Source organism: Lates calcarifer, linkage group LG7_1 (assembly GCF_001640805.2).
Source record: "Lates calcarifer isolate ASB-BC8 linkage group LG7_1, TLL_Latcal_v3, whole genome shotgun sequence".
NCBI classification, from domain to species: Eukaryota; Metazoa; Chordata; class Actinopteri; family Centropomidae; genus Lates; species Lates calcarifer.
Genome location: NC_066839.1, coordinates 10,554,491 through 10,576,259, shown reverse-complemented (window position 1 = coordinate 10,576,259; position 21,769 = coordinate 10,554,491). Strand labels below are relative to the sequence as shown.

The following is a 21,769-nucleotide window of genomic DNA, read 5'->3' as shown; positions in this document are numbered from 1 at the left end:
TGTTTTTGCAGTGTGTATGTGTGTGCCATAAGTGCTTTGCACTTCTATGACATGAGTGTCCAACTCTCAAATGCAGACAAATAATGAAAATCACACTTTCACAGGGATCTCCCGACTTTCCTAAACAGAAAATTCAACACTATGAAAAACATTCCCTCTCCACTCCCACCCATTCTCACTCTGGATAAGCAGCGTATTAATGATTAACTTCCTGCATGTGTGGAAACGGGGGTTGGGCATTCTCCATGCCCCCCGAGTGGTCTCTCCTCACCCAGCACAAGCCACACTTCCTCTTTTGCCACCGCCTTTTCCACCTCTGCAGAGACCAGAATGATTCCACTCGACCTCTGACCTTCAGAAGGGGGTGGATACGTGACACGCAGTTAGGAGCATATTAGCAGCTGAGAGCCTGCGGGCATGCCAGGGTTCGGCTGAGTCAGTATATTCCTACAGGACGTGCCTGAGTCCAGCCCTTCAGGATTGAATGACCAAGGGTCTTCATCTATAGTAATGCATGCCTCCAAAGGCTTGGTATTTAAGAGAAAGGTGTTTGAGGGCAGGGGCTTATAGAACATACTACTGCTCTGCTTCCACTCGCTCTTTCAATACATAGTGACCTACTTCTTTAGCTTTGGCTTGCACCCCAGCTTTCCAGTCCTGAGGTGTGACATGCAAGATGGAAAGCAAATGAAGCAGTTGGGGAAATTATAGCGCTGGGCCTAAGTCACCTTCTGCCTGTCAAGAAATGACACCCAGAAAGCCCTAACCCAGAAAGACCTGAACTCCGTCATTATGATTTCTGTAGCAGGCATGCCAGCGATGCCTGTCACTGGGTGTATTGTCCACGGGATCACAGGAGAGCAGGCCACCAAAAAAACCCTCAGCGGTGTGCCTACATGTTGCCTTGGAAACCTATTACAGTTAAAAAAAAAGCACACTTCCATAGCTTGGAAAAGAGGAAGGATGCCAGACTTGACATCCCATAATGAGCTGGGCTGTGAATGGGGTTCAGTGGGGGGCTTCACTCAGGGCTGCGGGGACTGTCAACATAAATGCAGCTTCATGCTCCCTTTCAACAAGAAGAGAATACCCAATAGAGAAGTTGGGAGAGCCAAATATGTAGAGGCTTCTCAGCATCAAAATATTGTACTTGTTTACAGTGCAGGTTAAGTGTAGGTGCAGTGTTAATGTGGTAAAGTGCAGTGTAGATGTCTGATAAGGGCTCCGGAAGGGGGGGAGGAGGGGGGTGTTTTGGGATAGAGGAAATCAAATAGAGCCATCGCAGTAAGTGCACACACACTCACAGCCTCTGTTCAGGGCCTGAATGAAAAAGCATCACACTTCTGCTTGAGTTTTACATCCCAGGGTTGTTTCCATCTCCTGGGGGGGGGGTCAGATTGCTGACTCAATAGGGAATGTCCTTGGCAAGGCCTTTAATCAGCCACCGGCCTACAGAGGCAAGGAGAGGTTGAGATGCTGAGCATGACCAGTATTTTAACACTGAATGGGACACAGAGAAAAGTGAACTCCTGCACAGTGTTGCCAATTAGGGTCCATTTATTAAATATGCTACATTTTGGTCAGACAACTCTCACCAAACCTGTGAATATTCTCATTCATCCAGGTCATAGTTATCTCATAGTTGTGTTCGATTTAAATTTCCTTGAGATAACTCTCACCAAATGTCTTTCTTTGTTGAAAATATACTTCTTAACCACTTAAGAGACTGACAGAGACCAGCAATAGAGACAATAATGCCATCTCATTTCCTATTCATCTCCCAATTCAGTCTTGAGATGTACCCACAAAACTCCCGGAGAGAAAATGCTCATCATGCCACACTCGTCTCATCAGACTCTTTCTGACAACCCCTGAGTCGTGTAGATATTGAGTAGATTATGTAAGATGAATTCAGAGACCCCTGTGGCCTAGTGGGATGCTAACTGGTGCTGAGATGCATGTCTACTTTCTCACGCAGCAGTTGCAGTGATGTGCATCGAGTCTAAAGGCCTGTTTCACAGCAGGCATGACACGGAAGTGATGAGACAGCCATTACAAAGCGGCCAGAACAAAAAACGTGCCGCTTCCTCTGTGGGGAGGAGCACACAAGCAGCATGGTATTCATGAGGGAAGGCCTTGTACATTCTTAAACTTGGTTGAATTATTTGTTGAATTTTAAGTGCATTTTTGTACTTACTCTTTCTAACACAGCGATGTAACCTTTTGCCCTTGTTCTAAGAAATATCTTTTGTTTGTATTTTACATTTCTAAAATTTTAAAAGGAGTGGTTTGTTTGAAAACAGAAGTCAGTACACTGCTCAGAGTCTCACTTATTGAATGAAAAAACATGCTGAAGTGCTGAAGGCTTCGCTGTGACCAAACTGGAACTGATCTTCTGTGATAATTCTTGAAATTGATTTTACAGCAGTAGAGAATGTGTACTCTGTGACCCATTCATGCGATATTCTGTGATAGTTCCTGCATTGTGCCATCTTAGTGCCTTCAGCTGATTGCGTTTTGACCGGTGGCAATAAGTCTAGTGGAGCTACTTAAATTGTGGTGCTGTGGTGCCATTTCCTCTTCCATCTATATTATTATAGCATACAGGGTGGATGAATGTGCCTATTCCTGCAGTGTCATTTACCTGAAAGGAAAACTATATTGTTGTAAAGCCTTGTGTTGTCTTTGATAGCTCTTTTAAAAATGTCTTGCACATCATCTGGCTGCATAAACAAGTTATTTGCCCTCTACAACTGTGAGCATGACAGTGTTGTTTCTTAACAGGACTTGTTGTGTGGTCCTGTATATAGCCTAAACACTATTTATGAATACAGTCATTTTTCAGCTTGTTGAAGCTAATGTATGTGTATAATGTGGGGTTGAGTATTTGCAAGACCCTCTTTTTATAACAACATATACGGTATATTATTAATATCACAAACACTACATTACTATATTCACCTGTTTATGTATTTTACTATGCTGCTTCTTCTACAAGACTTAATTTCCTTTAGCTTCTGCAAACACAGTCTGTTGCTGCTACTGGTTAACAAGAGTAGCAGTAGCTAACACAGGAGACAAAGAGCTGCAACTAGAAAAAAAACTGTCCTGATGGAACTTTAATTGAGTTCAAGCAGTGAGGCACACATCTTGCAAGCTACCATTTAAAAAAAACAACTACAGCTACTATTACAGAGAGGCAGGCAGGATGGGAAATTCTCTAAATCTGTTCCCTCCATTTGTATAAACAGCATCACTTGTGAGACTGGAATAAACAGTCACATCTGAGTCTCAGCCTCTGAGGACATAATGCCATTTCATAACAAAAGCCTCTTCAGCCTCTTCCCAAGTGAAGAGGGTTCATCATCAATATCCTGATTAGGCTTACAGGAGAAGCCTTGGCTAATCAACAATAAGAATGCTTGAGCCTCGCGCACTCTGTTGTGATTTTGCAGGGTAATGATCATGGAAAAAACGGCAAGAGGCTTTGATTTCCAGACAAACATATTTAAGAAATAAGATGGTGTGTCTGCCCTACATTTATCTGCTGCAAAGGAGGGACTATACTCCTTTGTTCAGTAAAAAATATACAGCTGATGGCGGGAAAAGAGAGGAGGTTTATGTATGTGTGCCAGCATATTGTACTCAAAGAGGGGAGTTAAAAAAAGACAAGAGCAACACATAACAACATATTTACAGATATGTCTTCCTGTCCTCTTCTCTATATCATTTCCACACAAAGCCCAAACCAGAACTTGCATTCTAAGCAGACTGTACAATATGAATGGCCACTTTACATAACAATTGATATAAGCCTGGCTGTGGGATTCCTGCATGACAATGAAGACCTGTCTCCACACATAATCGCTACCCTCAACTTCCACTGCTGCATTGTAGTCGACTTCCCAAACGTAAGTATGGATGCCACTGGAGTTAGTAAAGACCTTGTGTCATCTTCAGGGAGGTATTTGCAAGGTAATCCAGTGACTTGTTCCACTTTAGGATCCTGAGGATGCAATTTGCCACCTGGTGCACATTTCACGGCATCTACTGCAGTCTTAGGAATTTGGGTTTGAACCTAACATCCGGGTGAAGTGGGGGCACTGCTTGCTTTGGGGATGGGTGGGGAGCAGTTGAGGAGGGGGTATGTGGGGGTACTAGCACTCAACTCTTCTGTAAATGGGAGCGGACAGGGATCAGAGCTGCGGGGGCTGCTGGGAGAAGAAGCCCACTCCTGCAGCCCATTGTTCTGGACTGACAGTGTATTCTCATCTGAGGTGGGGAAAAAAAACAAAACAGTTTCTTCTCCCGGGCCATGGAAAAGGCTTAGTGACCATAACAAAGACTTATATTACAATACAATCGCCCTGAAAGACGCTCAGTGCCAAGCATTCCCATGCTGTCCTGTTCATGGCATACAGTTTCTTAGTAGTCACACCTACTGACATATGGAGAGTTAAAATGAGAAAGATAGAGGCCAAAGAAGAGCAGAAAATAAAACATTTCTTCTCCTGGTGAAAGGTTTTAATCAGGTGATACATTTTTAACAAGACAAATTTGTGCAAGGCGTTCAATTATCACGCTACAGTCTACTCTGTCCTTCCACAGACAAGCACTTCACTCAGTCTCTATATCTTCTAATCTCAGCAATAATCCTTATATGGTTTATGAACTGACTCATGATCTAATGGATCCTACATTAATTATTCAACTTCTAAATGCTTTGGAGCATAAAGAGACTAACTGCTTCACACTCAAGGCTGCAAACACAACCTTGTACATGTGGATAAAAACAGGTTATGATAAATATGTAATGGGTGTATGTGTGATAGTCATAGCACTTCGCTAAAAAGTCTCAAATGGGAGAAGATTATTACAACTTTAATGACAGTCTGAAGATTAACATCACATATTTTAACTGTCTGTCAGTCCACAGAGTCTCTGCTGGGTTTTTCTAGTTTTTCTGTCTGTCTAAAACTGCCTGTTTGTCTTCCTGTCTGACCAACTGTCTGTCTTTATCTCTCTCCGTCTGTCGGCTTGACAGGTCTGCCAGTCTATCTATTTGTATTTCAGCCTGTCTCCCCCTGTCTGTAAGTAAGTGAGAATGAGGTGAAACTGGGTGAGGATGTTTGGTGGAGCAGAGAAAATTCCTGATGCATGACCCCTCTCTCCTCAGGCTTGGACGGCGAGCTGTCAGTCAGCCAGTTCATTGTTTGGCTTTTGTGTGTTACATCAGCTCTGTACTGCACGGATTCATAGTGAGGAGGTCATTTACCGGATTAACGGCACTTCCCCTGCCACCAAAGGCTGTGACCACGGCATGTTAGGAGCAGATTATTGGTCTGTTGTTCCTATCCAAAAGACACTGACCTGAGAGCCAACAAGAAATATTCAAAAAGGACAAGTGTTGATCCACAGCATGTGGATCTGTCCTGAGCTACTCTCTGTCTTGTTAGTCCATCATTTTCCATGATATTAACTGGAATATTCAAATGCTCATTATGAGTTTCTACCATAATATTTCTTCAAAGCCTCTTCGTGTTGAAATAAATATGGATTTAGCTTAATCCTCTTTAAACAAAGCTGAGTATTACAAATATGTCACTTGACTGGTTAGATAAACTGGTACCTTTCAGCAAAAATCACACAAGGTCAGTTACAATGACGACAAGCGTTCAGATGGCTGTGTTTACGAATGAGACCAAATTTAATTAAGACAAGCTTTCTGATGATTTTGTTCACACATTCTACTCAAGCCAAGACTTAAGTTGACTGTGTAACATGAACCAGAAGACTAAACTGAGGTTGGAATGATCTAAGATCGTTGGATGACGGCGCCAGGCCCTGAAGGCATACCCCGTCATGTAAAAAAAGTGCAGCGGAGAAAACGCTATGCATTTCCAGATTTGTCTGAGAGACTTTCCTTTACAAAGAATTCTCAGGGGCTATTAAAGTAAACAGGGGCTGGTTTGGCACAGCAATGGCTGAAAGATCTGCTGACATGAAAATTGTGGTTTTGCGGTTCACTCACAGCAGATGAAGCTGCACCAAGAGTGCACATCTCAGACATTAACAAAGGGTGCCCTTAAATGGCTGCAAGAGCATCCCCAAAACAAAAAAAGTATCCATAAAAATCTGTGGCTATATTCAGAGGTCAACACATTAAAAACAGACTCATAGCACATTGTTTATCAGGTACATGTCCATTTTCTTGAATTTGGTCCTGTTGGGTTATTTTGTGGTTCCCAACTTGCTTAAACTAAAATGAATGCTGAGTTTATTCACACAAACTCTAGGTTTATACAGTATAAATCACTGTTTCTTGTGTTCACTCACTCTGCATATTTTAGGTAAGCTTAGAATGGGTGAATTGAATAATGTGTTACAGGGTTAACCCAAACAAAAACAAACTTGACCAGACTTCTCTCTGCAGAAGCCACAGGACTCCATCCCCTACTGAAACTTTAATGATGTGGGATTCAGATTGGAAGCCCAAAACAGGGGTTTTGGGACAGGCCTTAGAAGTCACAGCAGAGTGACTATTCATCCCTGCATGAAGCAATGTGGCAAGCGATTAACATTTAATGAATAGAACAATTAACTCTAACATGTAAAGAGGTCAAAAAGCAGCAATTAAAGTGATGAACTCTAGCCTTCCATACTGAGCATGTCTAGAGTGATCCACTAATGATGAGTTTGACTAGCTGACAGCAGCCCATTTGGACAGAATGCTAGAACCAGCTCAATCTTCTCTCATAGGAAACCCAGTAAACAAAGAGAGGGTGTAAATGACACCCTTTTCACTCTTTAATATTAATTTTATGCTTTGTAATTTGTCTTCTGTTGCCATGTAAATGCTCTAGCACTCAAATCAAAAACACAAATGTGTAAACCGCAGGTATAAATATACATGATCTATTATCTTAGATCAACTCTATAGTGTAATCCTTTTGCAGCTCACATGAAGTACTTGTCACCAGAGAATGCTCCTAACACTCAATTAATATTGTTTAGGAGAAACTCCTATGGTACTTATGCTTGCAGGCGAGTGCACACAAAGACACAGAGAGAGACAGATTTGTCTTGGAATGTGCTGGAACCCATAAATGTTTTGTAAGTGCTTGGAATATTAAAGGTGGCAAACCACACAAGACAAAGGTATACCTGCAAAATGCCGGCAGGGCTTTAATAAAAGATGTGCAATACACAGGTCTTGTGTGAGTGTGTTTTGTGTGGGAGTGTTTGAGGAATGTAGTAACTGCCAAGTAATTAGAGTTCAGATTCAGGTATGTAGAGCTGCAGGGAGGCCAGCACAAGAGACAGACAGACAGACACTCAGTGGGTTTAGTATGGCTTAATCCCCTGCCAGGCACAGCCACTACAAGAGCACTCAGGTAAGGACATATCGACACTGGTGTGGTCTCCATGATCAAAGCTTTCAGCGCAGCCCTGCCCTCGTGCTTTGGAAATGGACCAATTAGGGATAAGGGGGTGGGGGGGTTGGTTGTGCTACGTTCCATACACCTAGCTGGCAGTGGCTTCAGACAAGGTAATTATACACACTCTCTCTCTGTCTCTCTAACACTCATACTCACTGCTATCATGCCTCACTCATCTCTCTACACCCCTACATTATATCCCTTAAACACAGTCCAAGATAATATGGGCTGACATGAGCCAAACTGTAGCTACATGTAGGACAGTTAAGCTCTGTTGTCGGCAGTAGTGCTTGAACCCTCCCAAAACTGCTCCATGCCTAAAGAAATCGTCCGCTAAGTTGCAACCAGCGTACGTCTCCTCCCTCATCATTCTGATTTATGGAGCTTGTCTGAGCTCCATGCATTGCAGGGAACACTGTCATTGTTCATTTTTACCAGCATCTTCATAGGAAAGAGGATTATTTCATCCAGTTGGGGCAGATGTGGAAGCAAGGCTTGACAAAAAATGACTAGAATGTGCTTTGTAACGTTTTTAGAGGTGCAGGGTTCAGCTCATGGAAAAGAGCTTACAACTGTCTAGGTTTTCTTGAACATCTCTCATTCACACATTGCTGGTTTCAGCTTCTCAAATATTACAGTTTTTTCTGATTGCTCACTTTCAGTTTGGATTGCTGGTCAGACAAAAATTAAATACTTGCTCTAGTAGAGAAATAAGAGATTGATCTGTTATGAAATTAACTAACATCTGCAACAGATGATTACAGTTATATTTAACCTTCAAGAAGTGGTAGATAATATGGCTTATAGTTTGCAGAAATAACACTGTCAGAGAGCTGCTAAACTGCTGATAGAATTACAGCATTATGCAATAATCCCTACATCTGCCATTTAAGCCAGCAAACACTGTCAGTGTGAGATTACGGGAAAAACATATGGTTTGATGTTTAAATACCTTTATGTTCGTCTCCATGGCAACTTCTAACAAAGCCCCTTTAGTATGTGTGACCTCCCGGCTCATAGAGGCGTGGGAGTCAAAAGTAATTAGCTTTCTTGGACTGTAGGTCACACATGACCACCTAAGGCGATGCAGCAAAACCAATCCAAGAGATGAGTGACAGTTTGCATACAGTGTCTGTACAGTGTGCGCCAACACATGGTTGTATATTTCCAATTAATTCTGTTTCTTTTTATGAGAAAATGTAATGATACCCTCCAGAGTAATTACTGAGTGTAGTAATAAGTGCGTGCAAGACAGAGATGTACAGAGAGAGAGAGAAAACATGTGCGGATGTGTTGATTTGCAAGTGTGTTTGCAATCTGGATCCTGACACAGACAGATGCTAAGGCCTGCTCTCTTGTCACTCTCCATCCTGTTGGGGCACTTGATATCTTCATTTTGCTCAATCTCTACTGTTCAAAGAGGACCACAGGGGTCATTATTGTGCACATGTACTGTGACTACAATAGGATTTCTTTAGGCGTCTATGCTGAGTGTTCCTTGATAAAAGGCGAGCTGCAGTTTATGTGTTTTGCATTAGCCAACGCTGTGTGAGGTGGTGGTAATGAAATGTGTAAAAAACAAACATGTTTACAGCAGCAACTGAGCATCTAGTTTCTCTGTTTGCTGTTGCTGATAAGGAATCTGTCTTGTATGTGCTGAACCATGAAATATAGCCTTGAGTTTTAAGACCTGAATTCAAAAACACTACAGGGGGCTTTTTCACATGTCAAACATAACTTAGAATGACAATATCATTGATTCTCATTCAACTTGGACTATGTCTACAGGTGGGTTTTTCTGTCAACCTTGCATGACACAAACCTTTTTGCTGAAAACATGAACTGAATAGACTATTAGAATAGAATAGACTCACTGACTAAATGAGAAAACAAGCTAAAAAAAAGGGGAGTTATACTTAAGTATTGATGCAGCCTGCAGTCATTCTGATGCACATACTACTGTATGTGGTCATGCAGACAGGCTGTCTGGAAGCTGCTGAAACCTTCGACCAGAATAGCTCTGATAATGTATCTGTCATGAATGTGTGTCATCAGGACCTGCATACTGTGGAAAATGAAATGGTTCTGCTGCCTCCCCGACCTGCTTTATTTAAAGCTGTTACCATGACTGCATAACTTTAAGTGACACACGTATACTGTAACTCACATATGTTATTTAAATACAATATATCTCCCAAGGCTAGAGGGCTAGAGGGAGTGACACATATACTGCCACAAGCATAAATTCAGTTTTCAACATGAACTAAACTTCTAAATGTTGAGATTATCGTAGCGCGACAACTCCAGTTAATGAATGGAGAGTAAGCTCAGTGGAGGTTAGCTGAATTGTAAATTTGAGCTCTGTGAAATGTCATCTTTCTAACAAAGTTTGCATGTCCAGGGAATAAAAGCAGCTCAAAAGCCAGTTGTGATCATGTGAGAAACAGCACAGTAGGAGTGAGCCCCTCTTGCTCCCTTCCTGCTGAAATGAGAAGGCCAGCTGCAAATACAGTGTAAATGCTGCTTTCCCACATTTGCACATGCTCCCAGGAGATGGGTGGTCAAGTCTTTCTGACGGAGGGATGGACAGAAACTCCCTGACTCACAGTACAAGAAATAGAAAACCATCCAGTGAATGGATATCTCTTTGCAGTGATAGCACTTTAGGAAGTAACATGATGTGGCTCTTTTTTGCAGTTATTGTTTTTGGACTAACAAGAGCAAAGCTATGCAAATTGTAAGACAGTATTTTGAACAGATGGGAAAATGATGCACTCAAGACAATATTCTTGGTAAAATGTAAGTCAAATGTGACAAGGCAAGATCCAGCACCCACTGAGAACCATTAGGGTGCAATGTCCATTTCATTGTCTGGGGTGAGATCACCATCAAAGATTTGTGTTTTAGTCCAGCAGGTCAAAAGCTGTGGGGTCAAAGGTCATTGTGATAACCATCAGTCCTCACCATTCCCAGCTGCTCTCCCAACAACTAAATACTGGTGCTTGTAGTTTATGCTTAACAAAGACGGTTTAAGATGGGCCTAAACACAGGTTGTTTACAAAAAAGAGCCACAGAGTGAGTGTATATGAGACTATTTCTGGTGTGTGTGATGTGATCTATTCCTTTTAAGTGCTCCATACAACCCTGATTTTTTACAACCTAAAGAGCAGCTTACTTTGCTAATTGACTTTCTCCGTCCTCTCAGGACAATAGAGCTGGTCCTTGACTTCTTTATGACTTCCCCTTTATGAGTCCTTGGTTCATTATGCCTTTAAGGAACTCATAATAAAGACTGAGCAAACAGAGCTTTCAGCAGAATGCATGGAAAAGTCTGAGGCTGCTGTGAAAGGCTCCTTATGGCAAAATGCCAGCCCTATAGCATGGGACAAACTGAAGAGGATATTCACCAAAAGAAAAAAATACACATATGGGATAAATGAAAAGCTCTTGAAAAATGTTGACTGCAAGGTTCCACTAAGGCAATGAAAAAGCTCTTTGTTTAGGAAAAACAGCCATATAAAGTTAAAATAATGGCTTTTGGTGAATGTATTTCTGATTTTACATCCACCCCTAAACCACAATAGTGTAGTGGAAAAAATAATGTATTAAATACTTAATAGATACATAACAGTTTGACTGGAAATCTGTGTCACTATATTGTTTTACCCGAGCTTCAATGCACTTGCCAGTTGTCCTATGAATGTATAGATTTTGATGGGCACAGTAGTGAAAAAAGATTTGATGACTTTTTTTATTTTTGGATCAGTATAGTTTTAAAAGTAAAACTGCTCAAATTATTTTTCACACCAAGTCTTGGCAGTTATCCAGTCAAGCTTGGGGGCCTTCAACAACCACAGAGGGCCAAACACAGGGTCATCTTAAACAAAAAACAAATTTCCTGCTAGGCCAAAGTGCTGGGATATTAATCAAGATAAGAGGAGTGAAAGAGGAAGTGAGATGAGTGTTTGGCATGTAAGGTGGTGAACTTCCTCTTTTTAGCTGCAGAAAGCTAATAACACAGTCAGTTAAAAGCCATCTTTCAATCTGGATGTCCACTGCATTGCTTACATTTTTACAGCTGTTTCAGCTGCAAGCCTCTCATAATTCCCACCCTCCACATTCAGTCAGCTGTTTGGTGGAGGTCATAGTATGGACTCCTAACTTTCATTACCTGACAGTGCATCCTCTACCCAAACACCCACACCAAAACTACTCTGTCTAGCAAAAACAATGTGCCCATCTATTTGCAACCCCTTCTCTCTCCACATGACACCCAGGTTTTTAATCACCCACCCATCGGCACAATGCTGGACACTTGCCTCTACAGCCCCTTTCAATGGACGGAAATTGGGAATGCAAAACAGACCAGTAGTGAAAGGACATGTGGCTCCATCAGCTTCCATACAAACAATGGAGAATCTCCCAGTGTTTAGCTTCTACTTCCTCCCGATACACAGCACTAACAATGAGGCGCTATTATGACTGACTCTGTCTGCTGTTTCCAGCTCTGGATGAGACTAGGATGAGAAAACATCTTCACATTATTTGGTGCTGAGCAGAATTAAAGAGTTAAGTAAAGGTGGAATTTCTCTGATAAGATAAAAAAAAATGTTTAAAATCCCTAGAGATCACTGGAGCGGAGAGAGTAATAGGAAACAGCAGGGAAAATAGAATTGGATGTAAAAATAGAATAACCCTTGTGCTTGCTCACTGCACTTTTTTGACAACTACAAAACCCTTCAATTTCAGCTTCAACTTTAACTTTACCCTGGAGAAATTTTGTCTTGTAGCTGGGTGAAAGACAGAACAGACAGATTTGAACATAAAACATAGTGAATTAGATAAAACATATTCAACAAATTGACAAAAATCTAAAACAAAAGCCTGTGAAAAACATGATTTAATTCTTTAAAATTGTACAAATCTCAAATTAACTCTCATATTACCAGATACTCATTTGTCATAAAAAAAAGATGGGTTTGGACCAGCTCTGACAACTGAAAATGTATATGATAGTGGATACAATCTGCTCCCTATCACCATTCACAACACAGAGCCTTTCTCTGAAATAAAAAAAGCAGACATACTGTATACTTAACAAATACTTAAAGGGATCTCAATTACATTCTTTGCCTCATTATATCTGCAATTTATGCGAAAGTTTCAACCAAAAGAATGATGATAACATTAACTCAATGACTGCAATGTATTCAACAACAGCCAGACAGGCAGCACCACCTTCCTTTCTTATATTGTTCCCCAATGAGAGATCTAGAAATGTGCAACCCGTAGCACAAGTGTTTGTTTACATCATAAGAAATAATACTCTCTCTCAGACAAGGGGTCTCCGTGGCCTTGATAAGGATCATGGGTATTTATTACACCCAGCAGAGCCCTTTCAGTGAATTGTTTGATAATGGGCTGCCTCGCAAGACATTCAGCACACGCTAGAGAGGATTTCTGAATCTTTGTGCTTATATTGCCTATGTTTCTGGCATAATGACAAACAGAGAAGACAAAGCCAGTGACATAACGATGAAAAGAGGGCTGTCAGATTTCAGTCTGTGAAAATCCCTGTGTATAGAGAGAACAGAGAACAGTTTAAATGTGGATGGAGGTCTTGGTTATGCTATACAATGAACATCCCCTGAGACTGACATTGTGTGTCCTGTAATTGCCCTGAGTCTGCCTATCTGGTCTCAGTCTGCACTGGGGGTGACATCTCATCTCAAGGGCGGAGAGAGGGGGAGATATCTACAGACCAATCACGGCCCAGTTAGTTAAATCAGCTGGTCACAGCTCCATCTCTTAACTCCTCTCACTTCTCCTGGGGAGAAAAGCACTGGGCTGGAGCCAGTTCAAAACTACAGGGTTAGACCCACACATACACACACACAGAGGGAGAGAGAGAGAGAGACAGAGAGAGAGAGACCTTGACCTGCTCATTCCCCTCCAAAGCCTCAATGCCAAAGCTTTGGCTCTAAATAAACACAGCCTTCAAAGGGAAAGAGTTTAACCCTCTGGAACCAACACTTTGTTTCAGCCCTGGTTTGACAGATAATCCCTCACAAATCCTAAATCTCTGTGGGATTCACAGTCAGCCAAAATGGCAGAAATATACAGATAGACAGAGCTTACAAATCATGCAAAACTTGGAAGCAAGGCTGGTATCAGTCTGAAAAGCTAATTTGGACAGAAGCAAGTACTGGATACAGTATATGATATCAGTTTTGGGTCATATAAAATAAGCAAGAATGCAGGTATGCATATGAAAAGATACATGCAGTCCAAATGTTTCCATCACTGCATCTGAACCATATTTTCAGGATCTTTTTCAGTTGGACAAGAAAGTGAAACTGAAAAGCCGTTGCAAACACACACGCATATGAATATGCAAACACAGACAATCCAACTGATACTCAGGGTTGTAACCAGGATTTTAGAGATAAAGAGGTCATTTGTTGGATCTGCCAATGTCTGTTCAGTTAAAGAATTTAGTGGAGGACTTTGTATAAAGCCATACATTTTCAGAGCACACAATTACTTAAGACTGGTCTACCTTCATTGCTCAGGCTCACTCAACTACTGAAAAGGAGCTAATCAACAAGATCTTGATCAGTTGAATCAAGTGTGTAAATTCCTGGCTACCATGAAAATATTCCTTAAGCAAACACTGAGACCTGAAGGACAGGTAAACTTAATTTGTAAGTCAATAAGCCCCGTGGATATAATATACATCAGAAGAGAGTTAGGACAATAAAAGTTCCAGTATTCAAAACAGGCTTCCAAGCCACCTGCACATGCTGCTATCATAAATAAGGACTGGTTTTGACTGTTGACAAGCGGACTGTTACTGTTGTTACTGTTACTGAAAGCTGCACATAAAATGTCAGGTTTAGTGTTCAGTTGTAAACAAAACTGCATGTTGCTGTAGGTCTCCAGCAAAAAAACAAACATTGGACATGGCCTGTGCCTCCTCAACGTCCCGCAGACACACCAGTCAAAAGCCCCCCCACATGTAAATAGCAGTCATTCAGCAGAGCCCTCTCGGCTGGTGAGGCATATGATTCAGACACTTCTGAGGAAAGGTCACTATCAGTCCTGTGAAAACAAGAGGCCCTCTCAGTCTGGCTCCTCACAGCACTGCAACAGCCTACCCAGCTGGGCGCTCTTCATTTACTGACCCTGCAATCGATAGCCCACTGCCCATTCATCACAGCAAAGAGCCAGGGCTTATATGCTTATGGGCCTGGTTGATCCACCCACACTGAATGCTGAGGCGAGTCACTGGACAGGTGAGGTCAGAGTAGATTAATAATCAGAGTGTAAATCTTTCTTTCCCTTACAGGAAATAACAGACAGGGTAAAAGCTCCTCGGGATCTCCTCTCCCTCTCTGTGTATTGATCCGCACCAACTTCACTCCCATCATTCACCGTGACAGCAACCACTCACACCTCTGTTAAGTGCAGCTGGGGTTGAATAGGTTTAGGCACCAGACTGGCATTTACCCATGGCTACGATTCCCATTTTCTTATTTTGATGCTGAACACATCAACAAAATAGGTCCTTTACACAACATGTGCTCTCTCAGACTGACAGCAGGCTTTCATCCAAAAGATGGATGATGCTGAGCAGGTGACAGCCCCTTTTGTGCCAAAAAACAACCATCTTTGCAAATAATGAATTTCTCAAAGTCAGGTGTCATTTTCTCACCTTATATAAGGACAACAGAATCTCTTTTATAAATAAAAGCGTAAGTTTAGAGAGGCTGTAACCTATGCAGAATTTTATAAAGTGTATATCAGACTAAATTACATGTCAGGTGGGACCATTTTGCAGTGTATTACAGGGACTATTAAACATGATTCACAGTGGCTAGTGTGCTTTTATCCAGTGTTTGCCATGTATGTCTTTTAAGGTGATAGTGCTTTTTGTGCCATTTAACTGTCATGACCTGCGTCTGTCCAGGTTCCTCTTACCTTGTTAGAATAGGGTGGCTTGGCGAGGTTGATGCCGTCTCTGATGAGTTTATCCCTGATCATGATCTTCAGCTTCAGCTTGGGATATATCACCAGCTCCCTCCTGTTGCCCAGCGTCAGGTTCCTCTGCGCGCCCATGTACCCACCGTTGCGCCCAACCCGGTCACTGTTTGGCTCGGTCCAGGACTTGGATCCCCGCAGTTTGGACTCATACTGGTCTACCATGTGACTGGTATAAATCTCGGCTGCGGGTGGCATCGGCTCCAAGGTGAAGTACAGTCCACTGGCCGTCTCTTTGGCTTCCTCCTTTAGCCTTCTCACCGCGTCGTGAATCCTCTGCCTGTGGTGAGGGATATAGACGCCGATGGCATCCAGGTCAGGGTCTCCTATTTGTTTGCAAACCTCCAGATCGTCATATCCATTATCCACGAAAGACTCGACATACTGGGCGAGCTGGAGGGTCTTCAGCCACTCGAAGACGATGACAGGTCCGTTGCTTGTCATTTTGGCTGTTGCCAGATCGGCTTCAACTCGGAGGGAAGAAGAGACTAAAGTGATGGTTACTTTCCCATTCGGCGTTCCGAACACATCATAAGGTTGTTAATAACAATGTGTGTGTTTTTCCCGAGTATTAAAATAGCTGGATTAAACAAATTCAGGATTATCCATAGCACAGGTTTGATTACCATTCCACCCTTATGAGTCCGCGATGTTTAAAGACATAACACAGCCGTAAGTGAATTAAAGGCTCAGTTTAATACACTCCCTATGACTGTAACACCTGTCAATATTTACAAATGAAGATCACTTCAGTTTCACTTGCGACAGCTTTCAAATCCCAAATGTCATTTGAACATCAATGTTACTCGTCCAGAGCGACTTACCATGTGCAGTCTGTTCCAATAACTAGGCTCCTTAAACAAATATGAAAGCGACTGCCTCAAACTATTGTCATTCAAATAGCTATTCGGCTAAATTTCGTCTGTTACGCACGGCAGCTGCTGCGTCTTAAAAAAAAAAAAACAAAACCTTTCAGTAGCTTCGGCTCCGTCCTTTAAGTCTTCTGTATCGCCAAACGTCAGCGCGTTGAAGAAATAAATCCAAATAACACCCAACAGGCTTCAATATAACAGAAAGTCGGCTGCCGACGATTGACGGCAACCGCACGGTTCCGCGTCCAACCGCTCAGTCTACGCGTTGTCCGGTTCTTCCAGCCGGCACATCACTACACTGGAACTGCAGCCAAGAGCCAACATGCTCACTGCTGCTCCTCTACCGTCCACGCCCCCCAAAATCTCACTGTACCCATTTAAAAATAGTGATGCGAGTCCTTTTTTTCCTCCCTCTCCCAACTTGTCAACGCAGCCTCGGGGTATACAGTGGGGTCACCAGGTTCCCACCGACTTGGCCAAAGTTGGTCCGAAACGAAAGTGCATGTTAAACCTGCCGCACACAGTCCACATGAATATTCTTGCTGCTGGTTTGTGTCACATTATTACTCCCCCTACGATGTGATTTCGTCCACTGCACCTCTCTCTCTCTGTCTCTCTCTCTCGCTCTTACACACACACACACACACACACACACACACACACACACACACACACACTCACTCATTCAGCATTTCCATGGTTTGGTTTCTCAACACGCATGAGCTCCCTCTATGTGGTAACTGTGGAACTGAAGATTTCTCAGCACTGGGGCTGATGTAATAGGAGAAACTTGTATACTACTCATCCATCCTTCTATCCATCCACTTCTCTATATGAACAAACATTTCATGCTGTTTCTTCTAGACTTAACAACCAGTGAAAGGAGCACAACTATCTGTATCAAACTGCAGCACCACTGGACGCCATCATCTTTAATATGAGACAACAAGTCAAACTGTCTATGAAGAGAGAGAGAGAAAACTGAGGGAATAACACTGCTTGAATAAGACCTGTTCACTCTGTCCAAATGGATGCCAAGCTGCCCGGTGCTGATGCATGCTTTATCAAATGTGAGCTGACAGCTTGTTAGGGGTCAGTTTGATACAATCACTATCTCAGCTCTGAGCTGGAAGTGATTTGCCTCGGCCCATTATGACATGCGGCAGGGCTGGAGAACAAACACACCAGTCGGAGAGGAGTGGAGAAGCATATCAAACAGTCTCCCCTTTTGGAGAAGCAGCATCAGAAACATGCCAAAAATGCATGTCAGAATGTCAGTGGGAGAGGTGCACACCAGTGTGGATCCTTCATCGTGTTCCCAGTCCAATCAGACTCAAGTTAGCTGACATTTTCTGTGATTTACCTGTCTGCTGCTGTCAATGTAATTACTCACAAATGCTCCATTGTCCCTCATGCTTTGTAAACATTCATATAAAGTGGTTTGACTGACAGGACTGATAGGGGTTAAACCTGAGCAGGTGTGATGTGATACTGAAGAGCTTGTACTTCTATTGACAATATAATTTATAATGAATATTCAACCACTTTATAGAGCATGTTGTATGTTTGTTGGTACAGCTGACACACAGTGTGACCTTCATAACATTGTTCCAATACGATGGTATTGTGTGCAATCAACTCTGATAAGAATAATAAAACAATAAAGAGGAGAAATGTTGACAATATCAGAGTATGCAAAAGAGAAAATCAGCCTTATTGTCTCTATTATTATGGCGACTGTCTGCACATTAACCAGGAACAGTGCAAAGGGCAGGGACAGCGAATAGCAAGCAGAAGCCACTGGCACTCACTGGCCTTACCTTTTAACATTTAGTCTAAACACCAACCTAAACAGTATTTTTTCAGTTCTTGTAAATTAGGATTAAAATGCATGCAGCTCTGCCCTCCCCATTGTTCTGGGCAAAGACATGTCATTAGATCAGTTACAGGAGCAGGGGATTATGGGAGGAGAGTGACAGATGGAACAAGGAGACTGGTGCGCTCTACGGTGGCTGGACTCAGAGTGTGTTACTGGCAGTGCCAGGATTGCGGTGTTTCCACTTTGCTGCCCCAGGCCATGGTGAGAGACCAGCAGGTGCCAAGAGAGGCAAGGGTGGCAACCTCACACACAAGTGTCTTGCAAGCTGTATGGAAATATACAAGATGTTTGTTTGTGAGGCAATCATCTGAGTCACATGTCTTTAGCTAAAAATATTACCTTGCTTTATAACCTCTCCAGAGAACCCAAGTGATGTCTTCGAAAATCACACTTTAGCCCAACTAATAGTCCAAATCTAATTTTAAAAAAAAATATTCAACAGTCAGTGGTATAAAATAACAAACAAAAAAGCTGTAAAATTAAAATAAAAAATTAAATATTTGAGAGACTCAAACCAAAAAATGTTTGATTAATCATTTAGGTAAGTTATTTACAACAAAAGCTCACTGATTATTTTCTGTACTAAGATACTGTATTATGTAGCTTTTATACACATAATGAATTTTTCATTTAACTTAAGTGTACCATCATATGTGTTGATATTGTGCATTATTGTGTAAGATTTAGTACTGCATCATTGCTTTGTAGTGACACAAAAAAGGGCAGTCTACAGCCATTTCAGGCAACAGACCGATTGCTCTTCCCACTGAGTGTAGAAGTCTTGCCCTGAAGCCAGGGAACTGCTGCCACATCAATAACACCTCAATAACCATCCCTTAATAAAATCTGAAATAGGGAGCCCAGAGCATTAGAGCTGGTAAATATGAATATGTGGCAGTGAGAGAGCACATTAGCATTGTTGCTAGTAAATATGTATAGGCCGCTTTGACTGTGTTGATTGAAAGAGTGTGACTGTGGCAAGTTGAGGGAAGGAAAGCTCCAGCAGACACAGCTGGAAGGTGAGAGGAGATAGACGTAGCCAGACAGACAATAGCGGCTCTGCTGACAGCCAGGCTTTCTCTATGCTAATAGTCTACGCTGTGTGCTTCTGTTTCTCTCTGAAAAGGAAGACGTGGGTATTAGAAGGTGGGGATTTTTGTTGGGTGAAATTGTAGACTCTCTTTGGCTTCAGACATCTAGGTTGCACCTTTCAAGACCCCAATTTTAAAATGCTTTGAAGCAGAGAATGGCTTCTGTCCACCTAGATGCAGAGGCACCACGAAGGTCATGGATGGTGGTTTCTAGGTCGAGGCTTTCGGGGGCAGCTATCTGTCAGCCCCTGATAGATATGTAGGCTCTTCTGTTGGCAACACAGCCAAGGTGGATATAGAAAACACAAATCACAATTCATGCTTTGAATTGAATGTCGTGCCGTAGATAGGGTTAAGCACGTCAGCAGTTTTTGACCACCATTGCTGCAGACACGGTTCCTCTCTGCTCCATTCACTTCACCTGTCACCCTAAGATTAACTGTCAAATCTTCATGGTGACAAAGTGCTATTATTAAAATGTATATAAAAAACATTTTTGAACTTTTTAAATTGCAAAGAGGACAGAGGTAATAATGGTTCAGCCTTGTCAAAATCTTAAAATCTTTTTTCTATCTCTCTTTCCGTTTCAGATTTGGGGGTTGGCTGGAGATGATTCTTCAGGAACAGCCAAGACCAGAGGAAACAATCCTGGAGGGAGTTGATGATTGCCTGTGATTACTGCATATCACATTTGGCTTCATCAGGAGTAGTAGGTAGTTTTCCTGTGTTCCTGGATAACATGAGTTTCTTGTGATGGGAAAAAATTTGCCATGAAAATGAAAACACAAGAACAAACTGGGGAGTAGGAGAAAAACTAAAACTTTAGAGGCTGTTATCATGAAGAGTAGTTCTGTAGTAAACCTGAATAAAATCAGTGCTAAATCCACATTGTTTATTGTCTTGGGATACAATTAAGGATAAAAACCAAATAATTTATTTTTGCAGGCTTGAAAATGTGGGAGCTCTCCCTGCAAGTCTGTGGTCCGAGGCATCAAGTGGATTCGTTTTCAGCCTTCTGGCATCTTCAATGGAGAGAAAAGGAAAGAGCATGATCCGTCTTTATGCGCTTTTAATTACAAATGGCTGGCTGGGCTGCAGGCCCCAGAGACCAGAGGTGAAGCAAGCACGTCAGGACCAGCTGCCACTGCACTAGCAGCTCAATATCAACCTAAACATCCCCAATTCCACAGGGAGAGGGGAGGGTGGCAGCTTGAGGTTAATGCAAGGGTTGCATGTCTAAGCATATCAGCCACAGACACCTGCCAATCATTGTGCAGAACATGTCGGCAAAGGCAACAGGTCAGTTGTCTACGTTAGCATTCCCACTGGAACAATAAAAGTGACGCCATCAATCAAACCAATGGTCTGAGCTGCAGTTGGAGCTCAGAACACTTCTCAACTTCTCCTGGGGTCTGGTTCAATAACAGCTGCAGGTGGTGATGGACAGATCTCTGATCAGACAGTTGAGGTGATTACCTTCAGTGGAACACACAGGCTGATAGAGTGCAGACTTCTTTTAAAATCAAATCCTGCTCCTGCTACTCAAACTACACTGCATTTTCAGCTCCAAAACAAGACTGGAAGGAGTCTTGTAGCAATGAATATTTGCAAAAAATAAAAAATAAAAATCTGCAGAGCAGCGATACAGATCTTTGTCTTTTCTTATTGACTCGGCACAGAACAGAAAGTCTTTGGCATCCTGTTTTATCCCCTCATAACCCGATTATAAACTAGTAGCAGTATACATTAATAGCTGAAAGCCTTTCCCAAGGAACAAAACAGGAGGCACATAAAAGAGATGAAGTTTGTGCATCGCAAGAGCAGGGACCCAGTACAATAAAGACGTAGCTAATTAAAATCACTCGTGGTACAAACCAGCAGTTAAAATTAATTGTATTTATTGTGCCGAGAATTAAAATCTCACATAGCAGGCTAATGAGCTGAAAACATTTATACAAACCCAGAGAGAAAGCACTTTCATAACAGGTAATAAATTAATTTTCTTTAAATAGGTCAGACTGTCTTCAAACATTATGTGCTTACACAGAGGTTCTTTGTGTTGAACTGTGCTTTAAACAGAAGTCACAGCAAAACAGGAAAAAATGCCAAAAATCCCACAATTCCCACAAACCGAGTAACCTAAGAAACCAAGCTCTGCTTTGTAGTCTTAAGCTGTTATCATGGAAACCCAGGCTTTTATCAAGAGAGAATTATCAGGGAATATGACTCCTGTTATTGCCTTTGGCAGTACTTTAATAAGACCTAGCTAACCTGTGACCTGAGTTTGCAGCAGCAGAGGTAGTTGTAGAAGAGATTTGGTGGCTCAAAAGGCGTCGGCATGCCCACAGGAGCCGCCACTTAATTCCAAGTCAACTGCACTGATGTGCCATCACGGTGAACCAGAGTCCATGTAATTAGTATGGACAGCCACGCACCAACCAAGCCCAG

The 21,769-nt window shown here is 42.2% G+C and overlaps 1 protein-coding gene across 3 annotated transcripts in view; it reads right to left on the bottom strand.

Moving 5' to 3' along the window:
* The window catches only part of sash1a (SAM and SH3 domain containing 1a), a 159,793-nt gene extending 142,839 nt beyond the window's left edge, over window positions 1–16,954 (bottom strand). For 2 of the 3 annotated variants that reach the window (XM_018672638.2, XM_018672640.2), the window contains exon 1: window positions 15,420–16,950. In XM_018672638.2, the coding sequence (XP_018528154.1) occupies window positions 15,420–15,923 (504 nt within the window). In that variant the 5' untranslated portion in view covers window positions 15,924–16,950. Of the gene's footprint in view, window positions 1–15,419 lie in introns of all 3 variants that reach the window. The other variant, XM_018672634.2, reaches the window with a different exon arrangement.
* Window positions 16,955–21,769: the final 4,815 nt, after the last annotated feature.